This window comes from Camelus dromedarius, chromosome 27 (genome assembly GCF_036321535.1).
Source record: "Camelus dromedarius isolate mCamDro1 chromosome 27, mCamDro1.pat, whole genome shotgun sequence".
NCBI lineage: Eukaryota > Metazoa > Chordata > Mammalia > Artiodactyla > Camelidae > Camelus > Camelus dromedarius.
In genome coordinates this window covers 22,510,738-22,529,719 of record NC_087462.1, presented here as the reverse complement: position 1 = coordinate 22,529,719, position 18,982 = coordinate 22,510,738, and the positions used below count along the sequence as shown (strand labels likewise).

Genomic DNA, 18,982 nt, shown 5'->3' with positions numbered 1-18,982 from the left:
CGGCTCACTGCCGACACTGCAGTTGTCACACAGCGACCTCGACTCTGGTCAGCTCCCTCCCTCCATCTTCCAAACCCTTTCCGGGTGCCTCTGGGATTCCGTCCTTGCACCGAATCTGCGAATATTTTCTTTGACGTGGTCTTTTCACTTACACCTCACCCACCTCCTCTTTGACTGGACTTTCCTCAATGGACAAGTTTTCCATTTTAAAGATGTCTTTTCCTCCCACCTAACAAAGGCATCTCCGGATCTGACAATTTCAGAAATATTCCATTCCACAAACGCTTGCTGAGGGCCGAGCGAGTACCTGGCTCACCAGGTGAGCAGGACGAAGGCCTGATCCTTCCCATCAGTCTGTCCCTCATTTCCAATCGGATGTTTCAAGGTGAGACCTAGTTTCCTGAGAACGCTTTCACTTTTTAAGGCAGTTTCCAAGTTGGCCTTTACCCCAACATTTTATCATAGTTCTTTTTCTAAACCGAGACACGCCGGATGATGAAGTTCGGAGAGCATTTCCTCACCAGGAAGTGAAAAACGAAACCCTCAAGGCAGCATCTGTTTTGATAGCTTTATTGGAACACGATGGTGACACGCAACACGGATTTGGGGGCCCACCGCAGACGCTCCTCTTCTAGCAGCATGCGCCCCACTTCTGCAGCCAGTCGGGGCTTCAGGAGGCCTCCAGGAAGGCAGGGCAGGGCTCAGAGACAGACCTGAAGGAGTCCCTGCCGTGGCAGGTGGCACGCGGGAATCCTGACCTCTGCCCTGACCTGCTGAGCGTGATCAGCTAGGCTAGTCTTGTGCTCTAACTACTTGGCCATGACTTGGAGACCTACCTGTCTCAGACTCTTAGGAAAACTTCCAAGGAGGGGATTCTGGAGTTTCGGGAAGGAATTAAGCCAAGAGACTGAGCATCTCTGGGGAGGGCATGGGGGCAAATCGTGCCTTCAGGTGTATGTTGGCAGATAAGCTGCTTAAAGCTCCTACTCTGTAGACTGAACAGTCTTCCAGGGGCTAGACAGACAAAGGTCAACAGATACAGGCAGGACTCACGACCTCCTGAGTGGGGGAGACAGACAGGGCAGGAATCACACAGATGACTATAAATGACAGCCATGCCCATGGTTCTGAAGACGGCTCTGGGGATGTGTGTGGGGAGGCCTGACCCAACAGGGAGGGTCAAGGAAGGCTCCCTCAAGAAGTGATGGTTCAGCTGCGATCCCGTGGCAGAAAGGGCAGGATGAGCATTCCAAGGCATGGAAAGAGCTCTACGTGTGGCCTGGCTGCTGGAGGGAGCAGGGAGGTAAACAAACCAAAGGAGAAGGCCAGCAGGGTGGGGTGAAGAGACGGAGGGGGTGTGGGGCCAGTGGAGGCTGGAGGGACACATCGGGCCGACCACGTGGGACCTGTGGGCCACGTGGAAGATGGGTTTCTCCCTGGGTTTGCACCGCACAGCGCACAGTGGCTGCTGGGTGGAGACCAGACGGGAAAGAGGCCAGTGGGGAGCACAGGGAGGTGTCATGAAGCTGTTTGAATTGTCCTGACAGAGGGGATGGCAGTGGGACCGAGTGAAGACAGAGCAGCCGGAAAGAACCAGGTAAACGGTGGGTACTTGTGGGAGCTTGGACTCGAGAGGATGGATCATGAGGAGCCAGGAGAAGGGCGATGTCAAAACTGACCCTCAGCCTTTGAAGCCAGTGGCAGGGCTTCTGTCTGAGGAGCGGGACCTCAGGAGCGGAGCAGGTGCAGGGAGACGGCCAAGCTGCAGCTGTGGACCTGCTAACAGTGAGGTCGAGAGTGGGTCGAAAGCGTCCCAAAGGAGCCTGGGCTCCAGGTACAGATCTGAGTCACCTCCTGAGAGGTGAGTCTCCTGTAACTTCAGATGCGAGAGTGTAGACGTGGCCGCAGAGGGCAAGAAGTGGCAGTGAGAGGACGAGGCTCAGGACCGAGCCTCGGAACGGCCGCGTTGATGGCTGGGGAGAGGAGGTGGGCGGCAAGAGCCACTGAAGAGGTACAGGTGGGCGGGGAGGAGGCCACCACGAGGGGGTCTTGGAACCAAGGGAAGAGTGGACTCAGGGAGGGGCAGTGGTCGACAAGGGGGGCCCATGGACACCCTCATGTCTCCGGGGCTGTCATCTCCTCCACCTCCTTGGGTCTCTCCACCACCCCCGTAGATGGGAAAGGGGAGCGCACCCGCCCACAGAGGAATAAAGAGCTGCTCAGGGGCGCTCCCTGCGGCGCCCAACATCACGCATCCAGCAGAGGGCGCTGGGGGCCAACTTCCCCACCCACGCCTCTCGTGCCCCCTTCCAGCTGCCACCTGTCCCTCCCTGCTGCCCGCACACTTTCCCCAGCAGGCCTGCCCCACGCCACTCCTTGTGGATGGAAAGCACCAGAGAGGATCTGTACTGCAGCATGAAGGGACCCTCCCAGCCCCAGGCTCCGGGTCTGGGCGGTGAGAGCGAGAGGGTCACCTGAGTCAAGCAAATATCGTGGCCTCTCTTGAGAGGCCATTTTAATGTCATGTTAAGAGCATGGGCTTGAAGCCTGGTTTTCCACCCATCATCCTGTCTGTCCATTTCTTCGTTCGTTCGTTCGTTCCTTCCTTCCTTCAACAACAGTTTCTCAAGTGCCTCCCTCGTGCCAGGCACACTTTCTAGCTGAGTGGCCTTAGGGACGGCCCCGTATTTCTCTGAGCCTCAGTTTCCCTATAAAGTGATCCCTGCCGCACATGGTAAGGACTATGTGTGCTCATGCAGAGGGCGTACCTGGCACACGGCAGGTGTTCATTAAAGGCTAATGCCCTTCCCTTCCTTTGTCTCCCCCTCCCTTCCTCCCCTTCATCCCACAGAACCCGCGAGGGAGTGAGAGGCTAACTCTTTATGGCAACACCCTCGGCCGTGCTCAGAGGGCACGTGTGCTCCTGCGCACGCACATCCGAGCACACGCCCGTGCACACAACCCCGAAAGCCCCGCGTCTCTGTTCATGACCCAGGGCCAGCACCAATGTGAGCTCTGAACCCGCGGGATTCAGCAGACCTGGACCCAGGGGAGGCTGAGCGCAGAACAGGCTGCTCCACCCCGGGCCGGAGGACCCCAGCGCCCATCGTGTGCTCCGGGAGTCCCCAGACTCATGCCAGGGTGTGTCCTCCATGGTTTTGGGGGCTGCTGGGTCCTTAGTGGCTCCAGGAGTCAAATGTTGGTGACCAGGAGCAGTAAGTTCAGTGTCCTGGGGCCGAGGCTAGACAGCCTCGGAAGGCAGCGTTCTTGGGGGCTCCTTGGACAGCGGCTCCCCCAGCTGCTCTTCCGAGGGGCCTCCCACATGTCTCTGGAGGAGCCTAATTCCCCACAGGCTCTTGCAGCAGCTCAGAAGGTTGCTTGAGCACGTGGTGCAGGACAGCGCCGGCCTCCTGGGGAGACACAAATGCAGGTCAGGGCTGGGGTGACCACTGAGCAAGGCCCTGGGAAAGGTGCGGCGGGATGGGACAGGGGACCACCCACGTGCAATAAGGACTTCTTCCCTCACCCCACAAGGGGAGTATTTGGGAGATGCTTTTAAATCCCCAGTCAACTTCTAACATGCTGTGTGCCCTTGGTCAAGTTACTTAACCTCTCTGATCCTTAAATGGAGGTAAAAATAACCACCCTTCCAATTCTTAAGAGGATTAAGTTTATAAGATATGTTTAAAAGTATCCCACACATTGCCTGGCTCATAGTAGGAGCCCAATTAACATTTGCTATTTCTGAGTCTTAATTAAACGATTCCTGAACATCTACATTGTGTTTCGCATCAGTTGGGGGAAGCCTGGGAGAAGACGATACAAAGATTTATTCAGCCCTGCATTAATACCAGTTGTGAACACGCCTGTCTCTCCATGAGAAGGTGTGGTCCCTGAAGACATGGCGCTTGCCTTTCAAACCCCTACCATGTGGCCGGCACATAGTAGGTCCTCAAGTTAATGGCTGTTGAGTCAGTCTGCTTGAAGGTCACTGAAGGTAAGTTAGCCAAACGCCTAGTGTTTGACATATATTTTCAGAGAGATGAAGTTCCCTCCCACTTCTAAGTATACAGAATTCTCTGCCCTGTTGCCTCTGCTTAAGATGTGGATGGTTGACCTGCTTTCCTCTTCTACTACTTTCAGTGAGTGAGAGTTCTTTTATTGTTTTTTTTTTTTTTTTCTCAAGCCTTTCTGAGGTCAGAGGGAAAGGCAGCGTGGTGCACCTGTGTTTTCAGCATCCAGCATGCAAGTCTGCCTTTATATCTGGGAGTGGGAGCAGGCTCAGAGCTTTAATCAGGCAATGGGATCTGACCAGACTTGGATGGCATGGCTTTGTGTCAGTGTATTTGTGTTCAGAAGTGTTTTCCATTTGCCACGAGTGATACTGCATTTCCATTTATGGTGATGATATAAAGTTTTCTTATAAATGTATTTCAGTGAAAACAGCCAGGTGGTGTAGAGATTTAAGCGCACAGAATGCAAATGGGTTGCATGGGGAACGGGGTTTGCAAGCAGCTGTGGCTTGGGAAGTGTTGTGGTGAGCCCCGCCCATTCCCGCTCACCGTTGCCACAAAGCGGGAAAAGCTGAGCACCGCATGCTGTCCCTGGGAACTCTGCCCCAGGTCATCTCCATGACAGGACAAAATCTGGCTTCAGTTCTAAGACCACAGACGCTACCTAGTTTCTCACTTCCCTGTCTAGACTGGAGTGGTAGCTTTCCTCTTCCAGCTTCAAGAGAGGAGCCACCCCTCACGTGGTCCTGAGACCCATCGCGGGTCCTCTGGGTGTCCCGTGAAGCTCGTGTCTGGCCTCTGCTCATCTGCTAAGGTCATCTGGCCACCAGAAGACTCAAGCTTATTTCTCCGCGGAGAGAGGAAAGAGCCTTGTGCTTCCCCTGAAGAGTCTATCAGATGGGAGATGCAGATTTGGGTGCCTGACTTTGTAGGTCTTTGTGAACAAGGACACAGCCAGCAGCCACAGCCAATGCCGAAGCGTGTTACGTTCTGGCTGAGACAATGCTCCCCCTGTGGGTTTGGCCAGCGCCTCCCTCCCCAGAATCCCCACCCTCACCTGGACCTCAAGGTCGCAGCCCGGGCACGTCAGAGGCTCCGGTCCTTCTCCGTGCCAGCAGTGTACATATTTGACCGAGCAGGCAGGTAGCTACCCTTGGATTGTCACTCCAGATGGAAGTCTGATAAAATGACTTGCGCTGAAATTAGTGAAATTAGTGAAGAAAAGCTAGCCCTAGGCTAGGAAATACCGACTTCCCTTCTTCTAAAAATCACTTGAAATAGTATTATTATGGAAGTATCACATGTGCTTAGTAAAAAATTCAGAACATACAGACCAACAAAACAAAGAAAATAAACATCTCAGGCACCCCCCCTTCTCAGACATCTCTCTGCTACATGTCGATGCTGTCATTAAGTATTTTTAAATGAAAGACATCAGAGAGACTACATCAAAAACCACATATGCGTGGCTTAAAATACTAAAGAATATGAATGGACACCAGTGTAACCACCTCTAGGTTAAGAAACAGAATTTACCAGGATCGGACTTGTTTCAGCAAATATGTATGTGTCCCTAAACAATATATTGTATTATTCTGCCTGCGTTTTATTTTTATATAAATGAGCTCATGTTTTAAGATTTTTTTCCCCCTGTAGCTTCCTTGTTTTAGTTGCTGGTTCACATTATGTTTTTGAGATTAAACTGTGTTGATACACGTATCTGCAGCTCACGTTCGTTGACATAAAGTGTCCTACCATGGAAGGTACTCCAGTTTATTTATCCGTTCACCGGTTGATGGACACTGAGTTGTTTCTCATTTTTATCATCTCCCTTCTCATACTTATTTTTGAATCTACACTATTCTGGTCTCATCATATAAATAGGAGTGTTTTCCCTTTTTCTCTCCTGTGAAGGATTTTGTGGAGGACTGGAAGGATCTGTTCCTTGAGTGTTTGGTAGAACTCATTGGCAAAACCAAGCAGCACTGGTGCTTCGTCCATTTTATTTATTTTTAATGGTTATAGGACCCTTTAGGTTTTCTGTTTCTTCCCAAGTCAGTTTTGGCAAGTTCCGCTTTGCTAGGCATTTGTTGACTGCATCTGAGTTTTCCCTTGTTTTTGGCATAAAACTGATCACAATGTTCTTATTATCTTTCTTAATTGCTGCAAAATCTATATTAATATTCCCTTTCATTCTTAATACTGTTTGTTTATGATGTTAATGATTAATTACTCTTTGTAGTTCTGTCAATTATACTTCATCAGTTTTACTTTTTGAAGCAAGTTTATTTGGTACATACAAGTTTAGAGTTTTTCCAGTGAATTGAGTCTTTTTTTGAAAATATGGTGGCCAGCTTTATTTTCAGTAATACTTTTTGCTTACAGTTCACTTTGTCTACTATTAATATAGCTACTTAGATTTCTTTTGGTTGGCATTTGTCCAGAATGTTTTATTTTTCTTTCCTTATACTTTCAACATTTTTGTTTCCTTAAGTCTAGCTCTTGTAAAAATATTTCTTTGGATTTAAAACATCAAATCTAACCATCTGCATTTAAAAAAAATTGATCAGCTTATCCTACCTACAGGTACAGTGATTACCAATGTATGTTGACTAATTTCTTCAGCGTGATCCTGTGTTTTATATTTGATCCATCTTTTATAAAATTCCCCTCTGTCTTTTCTTGCTCTGTTTTAAACTGCCTTTTCTTTCCTTCTTACCATCTGGAATGTCAGTCCCCTTATAAAAATTTTTTACCATGCATACTTAACTTAATAACGTCCACAGGCATGAAGCCCTTCCTCCTTTTCTAGCTTGCCATCCATACCAAGTGTACGCTGGGTTGAGAGACTAAGCTGGATTCCCACACTCTGTAGAATCTATTACATTACACACATTTAGGGATACTAGTAGGTTCAATATTCCTTGACTCCCTTCACGGCCCCATGGCACACATTGTCCCTGAGCCCTGACACTTAAGGCTAGGAGGTGTTAATGGGGCTCCAGGAGAGCACGTAATACAGTGTCTGTCACTCAGTAAGTGCTTATGGTAAACATCTCATTTCCACCCTCCCATCATCAACCCCCCTTCTCTGAGTAATAGCACCTTGACTTTTCTTTGGGATCCAAAGTTCCCCACTCTTTGTCCATGTGGGTGAAGTGGGGTTGACCTCTTATTCACTGGCCCGCCTCTGGGTCTGGGTACAGAGGCAGACACATGACCCAATCCAGCCAATCAAACTTAAGCCTGGAATTTTCTGTTGGAACAGGAAGAGAGGGATGTATTTTCCATGAGGGCTGCTAAGATGGTAAGATGTTCTGCTGGTGGCACCATGGCAAGACTAACTGAAAATGAAGGCAACACAGGGTGAAACTGGGTTGAAAACTGGAGAAAGACAAATTTATGACGGCGTCTGAGCACTTGAATCCAGCTTAAAGCTACACTTAGTTTCTTCGGTTCTATAAGCCAATTCTATACCTCCACCAAGCCCAGACTCTTTTAACTGGGTTTTTACTACTGACCGTTAACACTGTCCTGACTAACAACATTCCTAAATAAATGTTCTTTGAATCTGAATCTCAGTCTTTCCACATGGGGGATGCTATAATATGATCAGCCACCAGGGGTCAGGACCCAGTTTCAGCGCTACTCTGTATGAGAAGCCCTGCTCAGGTCCTCTCTGAACACTGGTTTTCTCATCTGTGAAATATATGAATAACAGCTACCTCACAGGACTACATAGTGACTGCCAGTGCCCTTTCCATCACCCTCTATGGCTTATAGTACAAATGATCACACAGAATCACCACAGCACATTACTCTGCTGTTTCTCGTATCTGCACCTTTCCACGTGTCATTCCCGTTGTTTGAATTCCTTTATTTTCTTCTTTGCTGTGCAACATCTACTTCCATTTCAAGGTTCCGTTCAGGCATCACCTCCTCTGGGCAGCTGTCTCTGAGGTCTCCCAGGATTACTGATTCTCTCCCGGCTCCCACAACCCCTCTGCAGAGGCACTTACTTCCTTGGATTAACCATCAATTTACCTGTCTGTCTGTCTCCCAGACTAAAGGCAGGAGTTGTATCTTTCCTCATCCACCCCACCGTCCAACTTTATAGCAGGTGTTCAATAGAGTGTGTGAGCTAATGAATGAACAACCTAGTACGTCTCATTGTAGATCTTGATTCTCCCGTCTTCCAGCTTCCCAAGCTCACAGATCATTGGAAGCAGAAGCCCTTTCCCTGGCTGCTGGGCAGCCCTTACCCCATGTGTGGTGTCTCATTCTAGCTTTATTTCTATATTTACCTTCCCACTGCTACTAGCCCCAAAGAGCCTTGTGGGCAGTAACTGCAGGACAGTGAGGGATGTTTACCACTTCAGCCAATACCTCCTGAGCACCAGCCCTATGCTAGGATGATTGGGACAAAGTGTAACAGGGAAGAACAAATATGACTTCATATTGGAGCTGTTCCTTTTAATTTAAACTTTGTATCCTATTGCTTCTGTTACAAGTTACGAATGTTGCCTATGTCCTGAAATACACAGGATGGCCCATTCTCAAAGCTCTGACCTTTAAAGGTATAACTCTTTTCCATAAATATAGAGATAAAGAGTTGCAGAACAGAAAATAGTGTTTGTCTTATTGGAAATTTACAGGAACATCATGACCTGATCTATCTGAGCAGCTGCAAGAACAAAGGATTCTGACACCAAGAAGTTTGCAACAACCAAACCCCCCCCCCCCTTTTAGTATAAAAGAAGCCTGAATTTTTAATTTGGGGAAGATGGTTCTTTGGGACACCAGTCCACCATCTTCTTGGTCTGCTGGCTTTTTGAATAAAGTCACTATTCCTTGCCCCAATAACTTGTCTATTTATTGGTCTGCCCTGTGGAGAGCAGTGCAAGCTTGGACTCAGTAACAAAAAATGTGAGATTTGGAACCAGGAGTCCTGTTCTCAGTTTGAGGCTCCCTCACTCCCCTGCTGTTGGGTCTCAGACAACTCCGCCTCCCTACAGAATCCCACTTCCTCATCTGACAAATGGTCATGAGCCAGGTTCAAAGTTGTGGAAGCCATGAAAAGAGATAGGAGGAAGTGAAAGGTTTAGAGATTCCAGAAGATTCTCCTCTGCTCTCTCCCCATCTGTTTCCCACAATGGGTACAGCCATTAACTTGAGGAACTCTGTATTGAAGTCGCGGCTTATTGCTGAACCCGGGCCTTCGCGAATCCCGCAGCCAACCACCTGGGAGGACCGCCACCCCCCAGATGGGCAGTTTCTCTGACATCCTGGGAACTGGGTTACTGTTCTGCTCTCCTTTTTGAGGAAAGGGAAGTGGAGATGCTTAGAAAGGGGAAGTGGCTCTCTAGTGCCCTGGGAGCCAGACAGAACCCACCACGTGTCATCACCTTCCCTTCAACTTTTGCCAAAATCAGGGGTGAGTGTCTTCTAATTTCCAGCTGTCCTAAAATAAGCTACGAGGTGGAAATTTCAGGATGCCAAGTTACCTATAGCCCACTCTTGGGGGTGCTATCTTTGTAACTAAGCAGGACCCTAGGGGGCCTTCCAGGGACAGACCCCTCCCCCATACTCTCTGCTGGAGCTCCTATCTGATGTACCCAGATGCCAGTATCTGATGCCTATTTCCTGAGCTTTTCAGCTGCTAAAACCACCAGGGAATGAAAGGAAGAAATGAACTACTTGATGATCATGAGCACGTGGCCCCCAGACTTTCTGGCGCCAAAGGATTGATCACCATCAACCAATCAGAGAATTGTGCACTAGCCAATCACATACCCCGGGGCACCCCTCCATCACTTTGCCTTCAAAAATGCTTTGCTGAAACCCTTCAGGAAGTTTGGGGTGTTTTGAGGAGGAGCCACCCATTCTCCTTGCTTGGCCCTGCAATAAACCATTCTCTGCTCCAAATGCCAACGTTTCGGTTTGTTTGGCCTCAGGCGCATCAAACACACAAACTTACACTGGTAACATCTTCACAGAAGTTTGTTTTCTACCACAAACCAGTCTTAACCTAGAATTTGGCTGAAATGACCAAACTTCCACCCTCCGCTCATGAGAAAAGTGATCTTTTTGATCTTTTAGTGGCCTTCTCATAATTTTCTGGAAGTAAGCACAGAAGGTTTGCCAGCACCAGCGTCTGCTTTGAAGTGTGGAGGGCCAGGGCAAGATGATGGGCGCCCAGTCGTAAGTCCATAGACGGAACTCTCCTTCTGTCCTTCAAGCTTCAAGAGCAAGGCAAAGACTTCCTGAAGGAGCTTTGCAAAAACAAAGTTCATTTTCATGCCAAATAAGGTGAAATGTATCCAAGAAAGGCACTCGCAGAGCCCCCTGGGACTTGGTTAATAGGTGACAGCCACAAACAATTGTCCCGTTTTGTTTTTACCTCCTGGCATGGGAAAGAGATGGCGAGGGTCAGGGTTTAGGCTCCTGAAAGGGATCTTTACTAGGAGCCTCCCAGGGCACACACCCCGGAACACTGGTGGGTCACAACCTGGGACCACAACCCAGAGCTCGAAGGGAGGCTTGTCTGTGACTCCAGCAGTCCCGTGGGGCCTGGCAAAGAACTGGCATCTGTGAATTGTCCTGAATGAAAAGCAACTGATTGACAAGGGCGCATTTACTGAGCGCTCACGCGTGGGGTTGTTCGGCATCCTTTTTCTAGTTAGTTGCACGCTAAAGCAAGTGCAGGGGTCCCATTTCACAGACCAGGAAACCCAGGCTCTGGGCGAGTAAGCGATGCCCCTGGGTCACTCAGTAACAAAGCTCAAATGTGAATCCACAGCTGACTCCGAGGTCTGCTCCCCTCCCATGGCAGCATGCTCCTTCCTGGGAGCCAGGCTAAATGAATACAACAGAGCAGGACCGAGGGCTAATAGTCAGGGCCGGGTAGCTGGTCTCAAAGCTCAGGGTATGAGTGTGTGTGTGTGTGTGTGTGTGTGTGTGTGTGTGTGTGTGTAAACACCCAAGATTGTGTGTGCCAGTGCCTGAGCGTGCATGGGGTTGTGTGCATCTGAGTGTCAGTGGGTGTGCATGGGGAGCACTGAGTGGCGCAGAAGCCATTGCTCATTTTATCGATCATATATATTTTAAATGCTTCATGACCAAGATGGCAGAATAATAACATGATGAGAGTCATCACGGGTAGGGTGCTTAACACTGAACTTCCACACTATCCATGTGACACGGACGATAGACTTCTGATACTCTTATTTCCAATGAATGAGGAAATCTGAGCCCAGAAAACTTTAGTCACTTGCCCAGGAACTCACAGCAAATAAGTGGTGGGGTCTTGAAAGACCCCAGCTTGGCCCATCTGCAGAGACGGAGATTCCCGGCCCGCCTTCCCTGTCCAATACACGTGGAATCTGGGTCATGCTCAGATGTCCCCAGTCCCAAGGAGATCTGCGCTTGCTGCTCCCACCCTCCAGGAACCTCCATTGGAGACTAGCTGGCTCGCGCAATCCTCTCCCTGAGACTCTGGAATGTCGTTTTAAAACCGAAGGCAACCCCATAGCTCCTGCCAACTCACACAAGTGGGTACTCATGGGAAAAGAACCCACATACTGGAGGCAACTCTCACAGTCACTTCCCATCACTCATTCCATCCCACCCCCGGGAGGCAGGCGAAGGGTCACGCCCATTTCATAGATAAGAAATTGAGGGTCAAAGACTGCCGTTTGCCCCAGGTCATCCTGGTCCGGCACTGTATCCTGGGCTCAGGGCCTGGCATCCCCAGACTGGTCCTTTTGATTTGAGATTTAATTTGCTCTGTAGTCTCTGAACAGCTCATGCCCTGGATGGAGGCTCGCCTCTCCGAGGGCTAGTCCTCAGCCCCATCAAAGACTCTTCTCCCCTCTTCCCTGCCCCTCTGTCCATCCCTAAATGCCAGGGACCCCTTCTCCTTGCCGACTATACCCTCTTCCTTGATCAGCCCCTCTCACGACATTTCCAGGACCCTCCCCCGGTGTGGCTCCCAGGAAGTGGTGCCTTCAGATGTGGCTGGCGTCACCAGAGCCCGTCCAGCCAATCTAACAAACAATTAAGCAACTTGTAACAAAAAGCCTAAAATATCCCTCCCCTTTCACCAGTCATTCTTGTTCTAGAAATTCAGTTTTTAGGGACATAATCTGAAAGAAACAAAATGTTCTCCGCATGGAGATGTTCATCACAAGGTTGCTGAAAATAGTCAAAATAATGTGGAGACAAGGGCACAAGACAACAATAGGGGAGCATTGCAGTCAATCTTGAGGCTCCCCATGCACCTCCTCCCCCACCAGTGAACCGCCAGGGGCTGCTGTTCAGACACTCCAAAGTCACCATGCTGACAACTGGAAGTGACTGCGATCCCCTGACCTGGAAAACATACGTTTTCCCGCCATCCGTGAAATGGTGGCCTGTGGACGCCCAGAGCAAAATGAAACAAAAACCTGACACCTGAGCACCTGAGTGGACTCAGCCCTGTGCCCTGAGCTTCCACCCCAGCACAGGCATTAATGCCCTTGGTCCTCTCCCCTGCCCTGGGAGGGAGGGGCTGGAATGATCAGTCCTACTTTGCAGATGGTGACAAAGTTTTAGAAAAGGAAGTACCTGCCCACGGTCAGCTGGCCAACAAAATGGGGAGGTCAGCCCCCAGCGTTCTCTCAACAGACCACGGCCACCACTGCCTGTGGGTCCCTCCTCCCCCTCCTCGCCTCCTCCACCTCCAGTGTCCACACAGGCTACTCCTCTGATGAGAATGGTGCCTCCAACCTCTGCCCTTTGGCTTAGAAAATTCCTGCTTGTCCCTCCAGAGTCAGCTGAGACATCACCCCTTCAATGAGGCTTTGGGTTCATCCCCTCCCTGCTCATCCGACAGCTCTGTTAGCGGCCCCCTCCACTCCTGCTCCTACCTCCCGCGGGGAAGTGGCGCTAAGGGATGAATGAATGAATGAATCAGTAGGACTCAGCAGCTCCTGAAACAGAGACCTGCTGAGGAACTCCACGTGTGGGTGCTCTGGTTGCTATGATATTAAGACCACATCTGCTCACGGGAGACAGAAAGGGCAGGCAGAGCGTGCCTTCAGGGGTCATGTGAGATGAAACAGGAATGGAGTTTCTCTTTGACATTCAATTTTAATGCTCCATTTCAATGCTAATAAAATCCTTATAAATTTTCTGCGTTTCCCAAGTCAGTGAGGAAAAGACAAGTTCCTAGAACCCTCTGGGCACCCGGCACCACCCTGCCGCCCACCCAGAGTATCTGTCCCAGGGTGACAGTGACATGCAGTGGAATGAGGAAGGCCTGTGACTCATCCACGGACCAGTGAGTCCTAAAACCTGTGGTCTTCCCCGAAGGCTGCACCCTCCTGTAAGATCAGATGCAGGCAAGGAGAGCCACCTGCCACTTTTTGGCAGGTGGGACAAACTCCCCCTCCTCCCTGCCCGTCTCTGGACAGGGAGCAAATGGTCCTCACACCCCAGGAGAGCCTCAGGGTGGCTGCAGACACCCTAAAATGCCCAGCAGGTCTCAGGCACACCCCATCCCTGTCCCCTGACAAAGCCACAAAGAGCAGCTATAGGTTTAATGAACACACAGCATCACCCCAAAACAGAGAGCCCTGTGACTCACTGACGTTTTCCCGGGAGCAGCACCGGCTGCTAGAAGCTTTAGCTCTCTCTGACAGATGAGGAAACGGGGGCTCAGAGAGGGACGTGATCTTCTCAAGGCCACACAGCCAGCCAGGGCAGAGGCAGTGAGAAACCTGGGTCCCCCATCTCCCAGAAGCCCCATCCTGCACCCAGCCTGCACCCCCGTCTGCCCGTGGCCCTGGCGCACAAAGCTCAGGCCGTGACAAGGACACGTTTCACTGAATCTGCCTTCACCCTCGGAGAGATTTCATTAGTCTGAAAAACAGGTTCCTTCTTGCCCTTGGCAGAAGATTCTCGACACAAACACAGTGGAGGGTTTGGCCCAACTGCTCTCTCTTGTTAAGTATTTACGTGTGATTAGTGTTGGACCCCTGAGACAGTCCCCATTTTCAGGACAGACACGAGGCTCAGGGTTAAGGCCTGAGTTGAACAACTCAGTGGCACAACTGATACACACATCCACAAAGTCTGCCCTGGGCTTCTCAGCTGCTCCTTTACAGAGGGGCCACAGGGGAAAAAACAGAGAAAGAAAAAAAGAAAGGAAGAGAGGAAGGAAGGGAGGAAGGGACTACCACTTACAAGCATCTACCTTGTATCAGGCGCTTTGCATAAATCGATGCTAAGCCTCATCCAGTCCTCCCAGGGAGATATTTGTATCCTCATTTTGCAGATAAGCAAGCTGAGGCTCAGAGAGGGCAAGCCACCTGCCCAAAGTCACAAAGCCAGCAAGTGCCGGGCCGGGAACTGACACCCTTTTCTTTCCCCTGCACCAGGGGTTGGCAGACTAGATGGCCTGTGGGCCAAATCCAGCCCACCATCTATTTTGTAGAAATGGTTGGGGAAAAAAAAAAAAAGAATAGCAGAATAACATTTTGTGACTCGCAAAAATGATATGGAATTCAAATTTTGGTGCCCATAAATAAAGTTGGACTGCAAACCAGCCACCCCCATCCATTTCTGTATTGTCTGTGACGACTTCTGGACTACACCAGTAGGGTTAAGCAGTGGGGACTGAGAACATAACAAAGCCTAATGTATTTGCTATCTGGCCCTTGGCCGAAGAGGCTTGCCGAGCCCTGCCCTACGCCTGGCCGTCTCCTGTGAGCCGGGAAGGTTTGCGGGGCCTCCCGGCGGCTGTGCAGGCTGGTCTCTGCACCCGCGGTCTCAGGGCTGATATCCAAACCTCCTCCTGCTTGCAGGGCTGTGCGCCCCGGGGCTGGGTCCCCTGGAGAAAGGGCCTTCTCCTAATTTGTTTACCCAGAGTGTTCACCTTTTTCTTATGGGTACAGAGCTACTAGTGGGGGTCCTGAAGGCACGCAACCCCTTCCCTCCTCATCACAGCCCTGGGGAAGCAGCCCCGCGGCAGACCTGTCAGATGTGCGTCAGAAGGAACCGGAAGGGAAGGAAGGGAAAGGGCAGGGGTCTGTGCAGAGCCAGAGGGACGGAGGGGCATGGCCGGGCACCAGCGGGGGCCTCCAGCCGGCTTCAAAGGCACAGGCACCAGGGCGGAGGGGAATGAGGGGTTCTCTACCTTTCAAGTGACTCCTGGGGGGGCCACGATTTATTCTCCTTGACTTTTGAGGCTGGAAAAGGCTTCCCACCTCCTCTCTCCCTGACTTCCTCTCCTGGGCTGGGAGGGGGTCTCATTCCCCAAACTCTCTGAAGAGACAGAAGATGAAAAGGATTAATTCCTCGCTGTAGCCCATCTGCTCTGCCCGCGGCGGTGCTGGAGTGCGGGCCCCGCAGGAGCTGCGAACGGGTGCTCGGAACCCATCGGAGCAGGCCAGGCGGGAGGGACGTGGACCGCCTGGGGGTCCGGGATGCAGCCTCCCGCCTGGAACTCCCCACCCAGGGCCTCCCGACGGCCAAGAGCTGCCAGAAAGCCCAAGCACACGGTGAAGGAGCCACGGGGGGAAAGGGGAGCGGGGAGGGAGAAACAGCCGGAGGGAAAGAAAACACACGACAGAGGGGGAGAAAGCAAGGAAGGAAGAAGAGGCAGAAAATAAAGAAAGAACTGGGAAAACATTACGCTAAGTGGAACAGCCAGCCGCAAAAGCCCAAGGGTCATCTGAGATGTCCAGAAGAGGCAAGTCTACAGAGATAGAAAGCAGATTAGTGGCTGTCTGGGGAATGCGGGGTTGGGAGGCGACAGCTGAAAGCTACAACATTTCTCTGGGGGTGATGAAAATGTTCTAAATGGACTGTGGTGGTGGCTGCACGACTCCGTGAATATTCTAAAAACCTGTGACTTGTACACTTGAAACGAATGATGCACAGAGCGCGTGAAGGATATCTCAGTACGCCTGTTACATAAAAGAAAGAACATGATAGAAAAGAGACAAAATGAGAAGAAAGTAAAAGAGAAAGAGAGGGGTGGCTGAGAAGGAAGGGTCACGTCTGTTCCAGTCCCTGCTACGTGCAGGGAACTGTGCTCAGTGCCCGCCTCCTTTATTCTGGTTTTATTTTTACTGCTCTGCAAGGGAGGTCTGATAATTATCATAGTTCTCTGGGTAAGGAAACTGCAGCTCAGACTATCCAAGGCCTGTCTAACATCACTCAACCCCTTACTAGTGGTGGGGCCAGGATTCAAACACCGGGCTCCCCAGCTTCCCCACGGGAGCAGGAGAACCCCCCAGGAGCCTTGTGGTGTGACCGCCAGGTACAGAGGGCAGAGGGGACAAGCAGCAGCCAGCAGGAGGCCAGCGTGCAGGGGGCAGCCAGGGTCCCGGGTGGGAGGTGCGGTGGGGGCAGCGGCTCCAGGCGCCTCTGCAAAGAGTCCTTGTTAAGTAAGACCCGTTCAGAAATCCTGGAATCCATGAGCCACAAAGTTAGACTTTTAGAGCCCAAATGATGCAAGCAAAGAAGTTGGGGCTCTTGAAGGACTAAATTATGCAAAACTTTCTTTCTGAGCAAACAGCTCCTTCTTAAGAAGTATGTGTACATCGTCAATCATGCAAATTTTTATCTCCTCAGCCAGAAGAAATTGAACTTGGAGCAAAAGATAAAGCCAGCCCCACCCTCCCCCTGGGGCCTCCCACCGCTGGCCAACCCACGGCTCGGCTCAGCGGGCTGGAGCCACAGAGGACCGCATCCCAGCTGCCTGAACTCTGGATTTGCATCCGGGGATCCCTGCCCCTTTCCTGGGGGCGGGGGTAGAGGCGAGGCTCCCTCCACCAGCAGACTCTGTGATTCAGAGCTGCGGAGGCCACTGTGAGGCCCGAGGCTGACACTGCGCTTTGGAGGGAGGCCTGGGGTGATGCCAAAGTTAGTAAAGGGAACCAGGAATTTCTGAGCTCCCAGGAGTTTCCTGGAACTTTCCTCTGGGAAACTCGTTTCTCTGATCTCTAAAGGGGGGATGGTGTGAGTCACTTCTTGGGGCTCTTGGGGACCTAGAACAAGATATTCATTCATTCATTCATTCATTCACTTATCCACTCAATGGATATTACTGGGGCTCCAGGCAGAGTGTTAGATGTTAAGCAGTGATGGATACAGATGTGGGCCTGCCCTCAGGGAGCTACGGTCTAGGGGAGTAGAACAGATGGGAGGTGCCAGGAGGGGAAAGAAGACTGTCCAGGCTGAGAGGAGGGTGCATGGGGTGGGACAAGTCATGGCCTGGGGAGATGACCGAGGGGCCCAGACGGAGGGAGGGAGGGGTCAGGGAAGTGACAAGAGTCAGGCAGGGCAGGACCTTGTAGGTCAGGACCTTGTGGGGCAGAGCAGAAGCCTGTTCCCATCTGGAGGAAATGGTCCCTCTGGCAGCAGAAGGAAGGAGGGCAGATGGAAGGGGCCTGGGAGTGCTGGCCAGAGGCCTGTGAGGGAAGAGAGCTGATAGGACCTGGCAGGAGCGGGGCAGCTGTGGCTCCTTGCCTCCCTTTGGGCATCTTCTCCTGAGGGCTTTCCTGAGCTCTGACTCCAACCTCCAGGCCTGGGGAGAATCACCACCATGGGTACCAGGGCTCCACAGGAACAAGGAAGTGCCCCGCCCTGAGGGAGACTGCCGACACTCCAGGTCCCCGGGAATCTTGTCCCCCTGCCTCGGGAGATTAGCAGGGCCAGCCAGGGTCTGGGAAAAGGACCCAAGAGGCCCAGGCAGGGATCCAGAGAGACGGGGTCTACTCCTAGCCCCTGCCCAGCTTGCTGAGGGCCTCAGAGAGGTCACCTGCCTCAGTTCCCCCATCTGTGGGCTATGGGATTAGCTCTGAGTCTGGGCTAAATTCAAGTCCGGCATGTCAGCATGGAACGAGCCTGGCTTCGGGGGCAGACGGACTTGGGCTGCTTCCAGAAGCCCCGGCTGCTGGCCGGGGGCCCACATTTTGAGAACTACGGCCTTGGAATAACCTCCCTTAGGGACGAAGACCCCTGCTTTGCTCACTGCTAGCCCCCCAAACAGCGCCGGCTTCGGGCAGGTCCTTGGTGAGTGCCAGTGAATGAATGAACTCTGAGTGGCTTGTTTGGGTGGGGCTGGAGGGTGGGCGTGGGCCTGGGGATGGTGTCCGGAGGTGGTCAGGGACCAAATCATGAAGGGCCTCTAATGCCAGTTCAGGGAACTGGGACCTGTAGGGGCTGAACATGGCCCCAGACACCCGCATCCTCATCGCTGGAAACTGGGAGTGTTACTTTATATGGCGAAAAGGGCTTTGCAGATGTGGTTCCGTTAAGGAATCTGGGAGGGGTAGGTTATCCTGGAATATCCCAGAGGGCCCTGAACATAATGACAAGTGCCCTTATTAGATGAGGGAGGCAGAGGGAGGGTGTAGCTCAGTGGTAGAGAATGTGCTTGGCACACGCACGAGGTCCTGGGTTCAATCCCCAGTACCTCTATTTAAATAAATAAACCTAATTACCTCTCCCACCAGAAAAAGAAAACTGCAGCTTTTCCTTTTTAAAAAAGGAAAAGAAATTAAAAAAAAATAAAAAATAAATAAATAAAGAAGGAGGCAGAGGGAGACTTGGCTACAAAGGAGGGGATGGAGATGTGACCAAGAGGTGGGGGTGAGGCAAGGACCAGGCCACCAGCCAAGGAGTGAGGGTGGCCCCCGGCAGCTGGAAAAGCCAAGGAAACGGATTGTCCTCTGAAGCCTCCGGAACCAGCCCTACCAACACCTGGATCTCAGACCTCTGACCCCTTCGACTGTAAGGGTAGGAATCTGTGTTGTTTTCTGTCACCAGGTTCACGGTCATTGGTTACAGGAGCCCCACCTGGGAACCTAATGCAGGCCTGTGTCTAGTGGAAGCTGTGGGCCTACTGAGTAGGGTCAGTGGAGCAGAGAGGGTGAGGCTGGCCACCTGGGATCAGAGAGGGGGAGACGTGACGGCCAGTC

The 18,982-nt window shown here is 51.5% G+C and overlaps 1 protein-coding gene across 3 annotated transcripts in view; it reads right to left on the bottom strand.

Annotated features, from left to right (window-relative positions):
* Window positions 1-553: 553 nt before the first annotated feature.
* Window positions 554-18,982, bottom strand: part of HRH2 (histamine receptor H2) — a 45,266-nt gene continuing 26,837 nt past the window's right edge. For 2 of the 3 annotated variants that reach the window (XM_031437830.2, XM_031437829.2), the window contains exon 3: window positions 554-3,410. In XM_031437830.2, the coding sequence (XP_031293690.1) occupies window positions 3,242-3,410 (169 nt within the window). In that variant the 3' untranslated portion in view covers window positions 554-3,241. Of the gene's footprint in view, window positions 3,411-15,189; window positions 15,318-18,982 lie in introns of all 3 variants that reach the window. The other variant, XR_004131992.2, reaches the window with a different exon arrangement.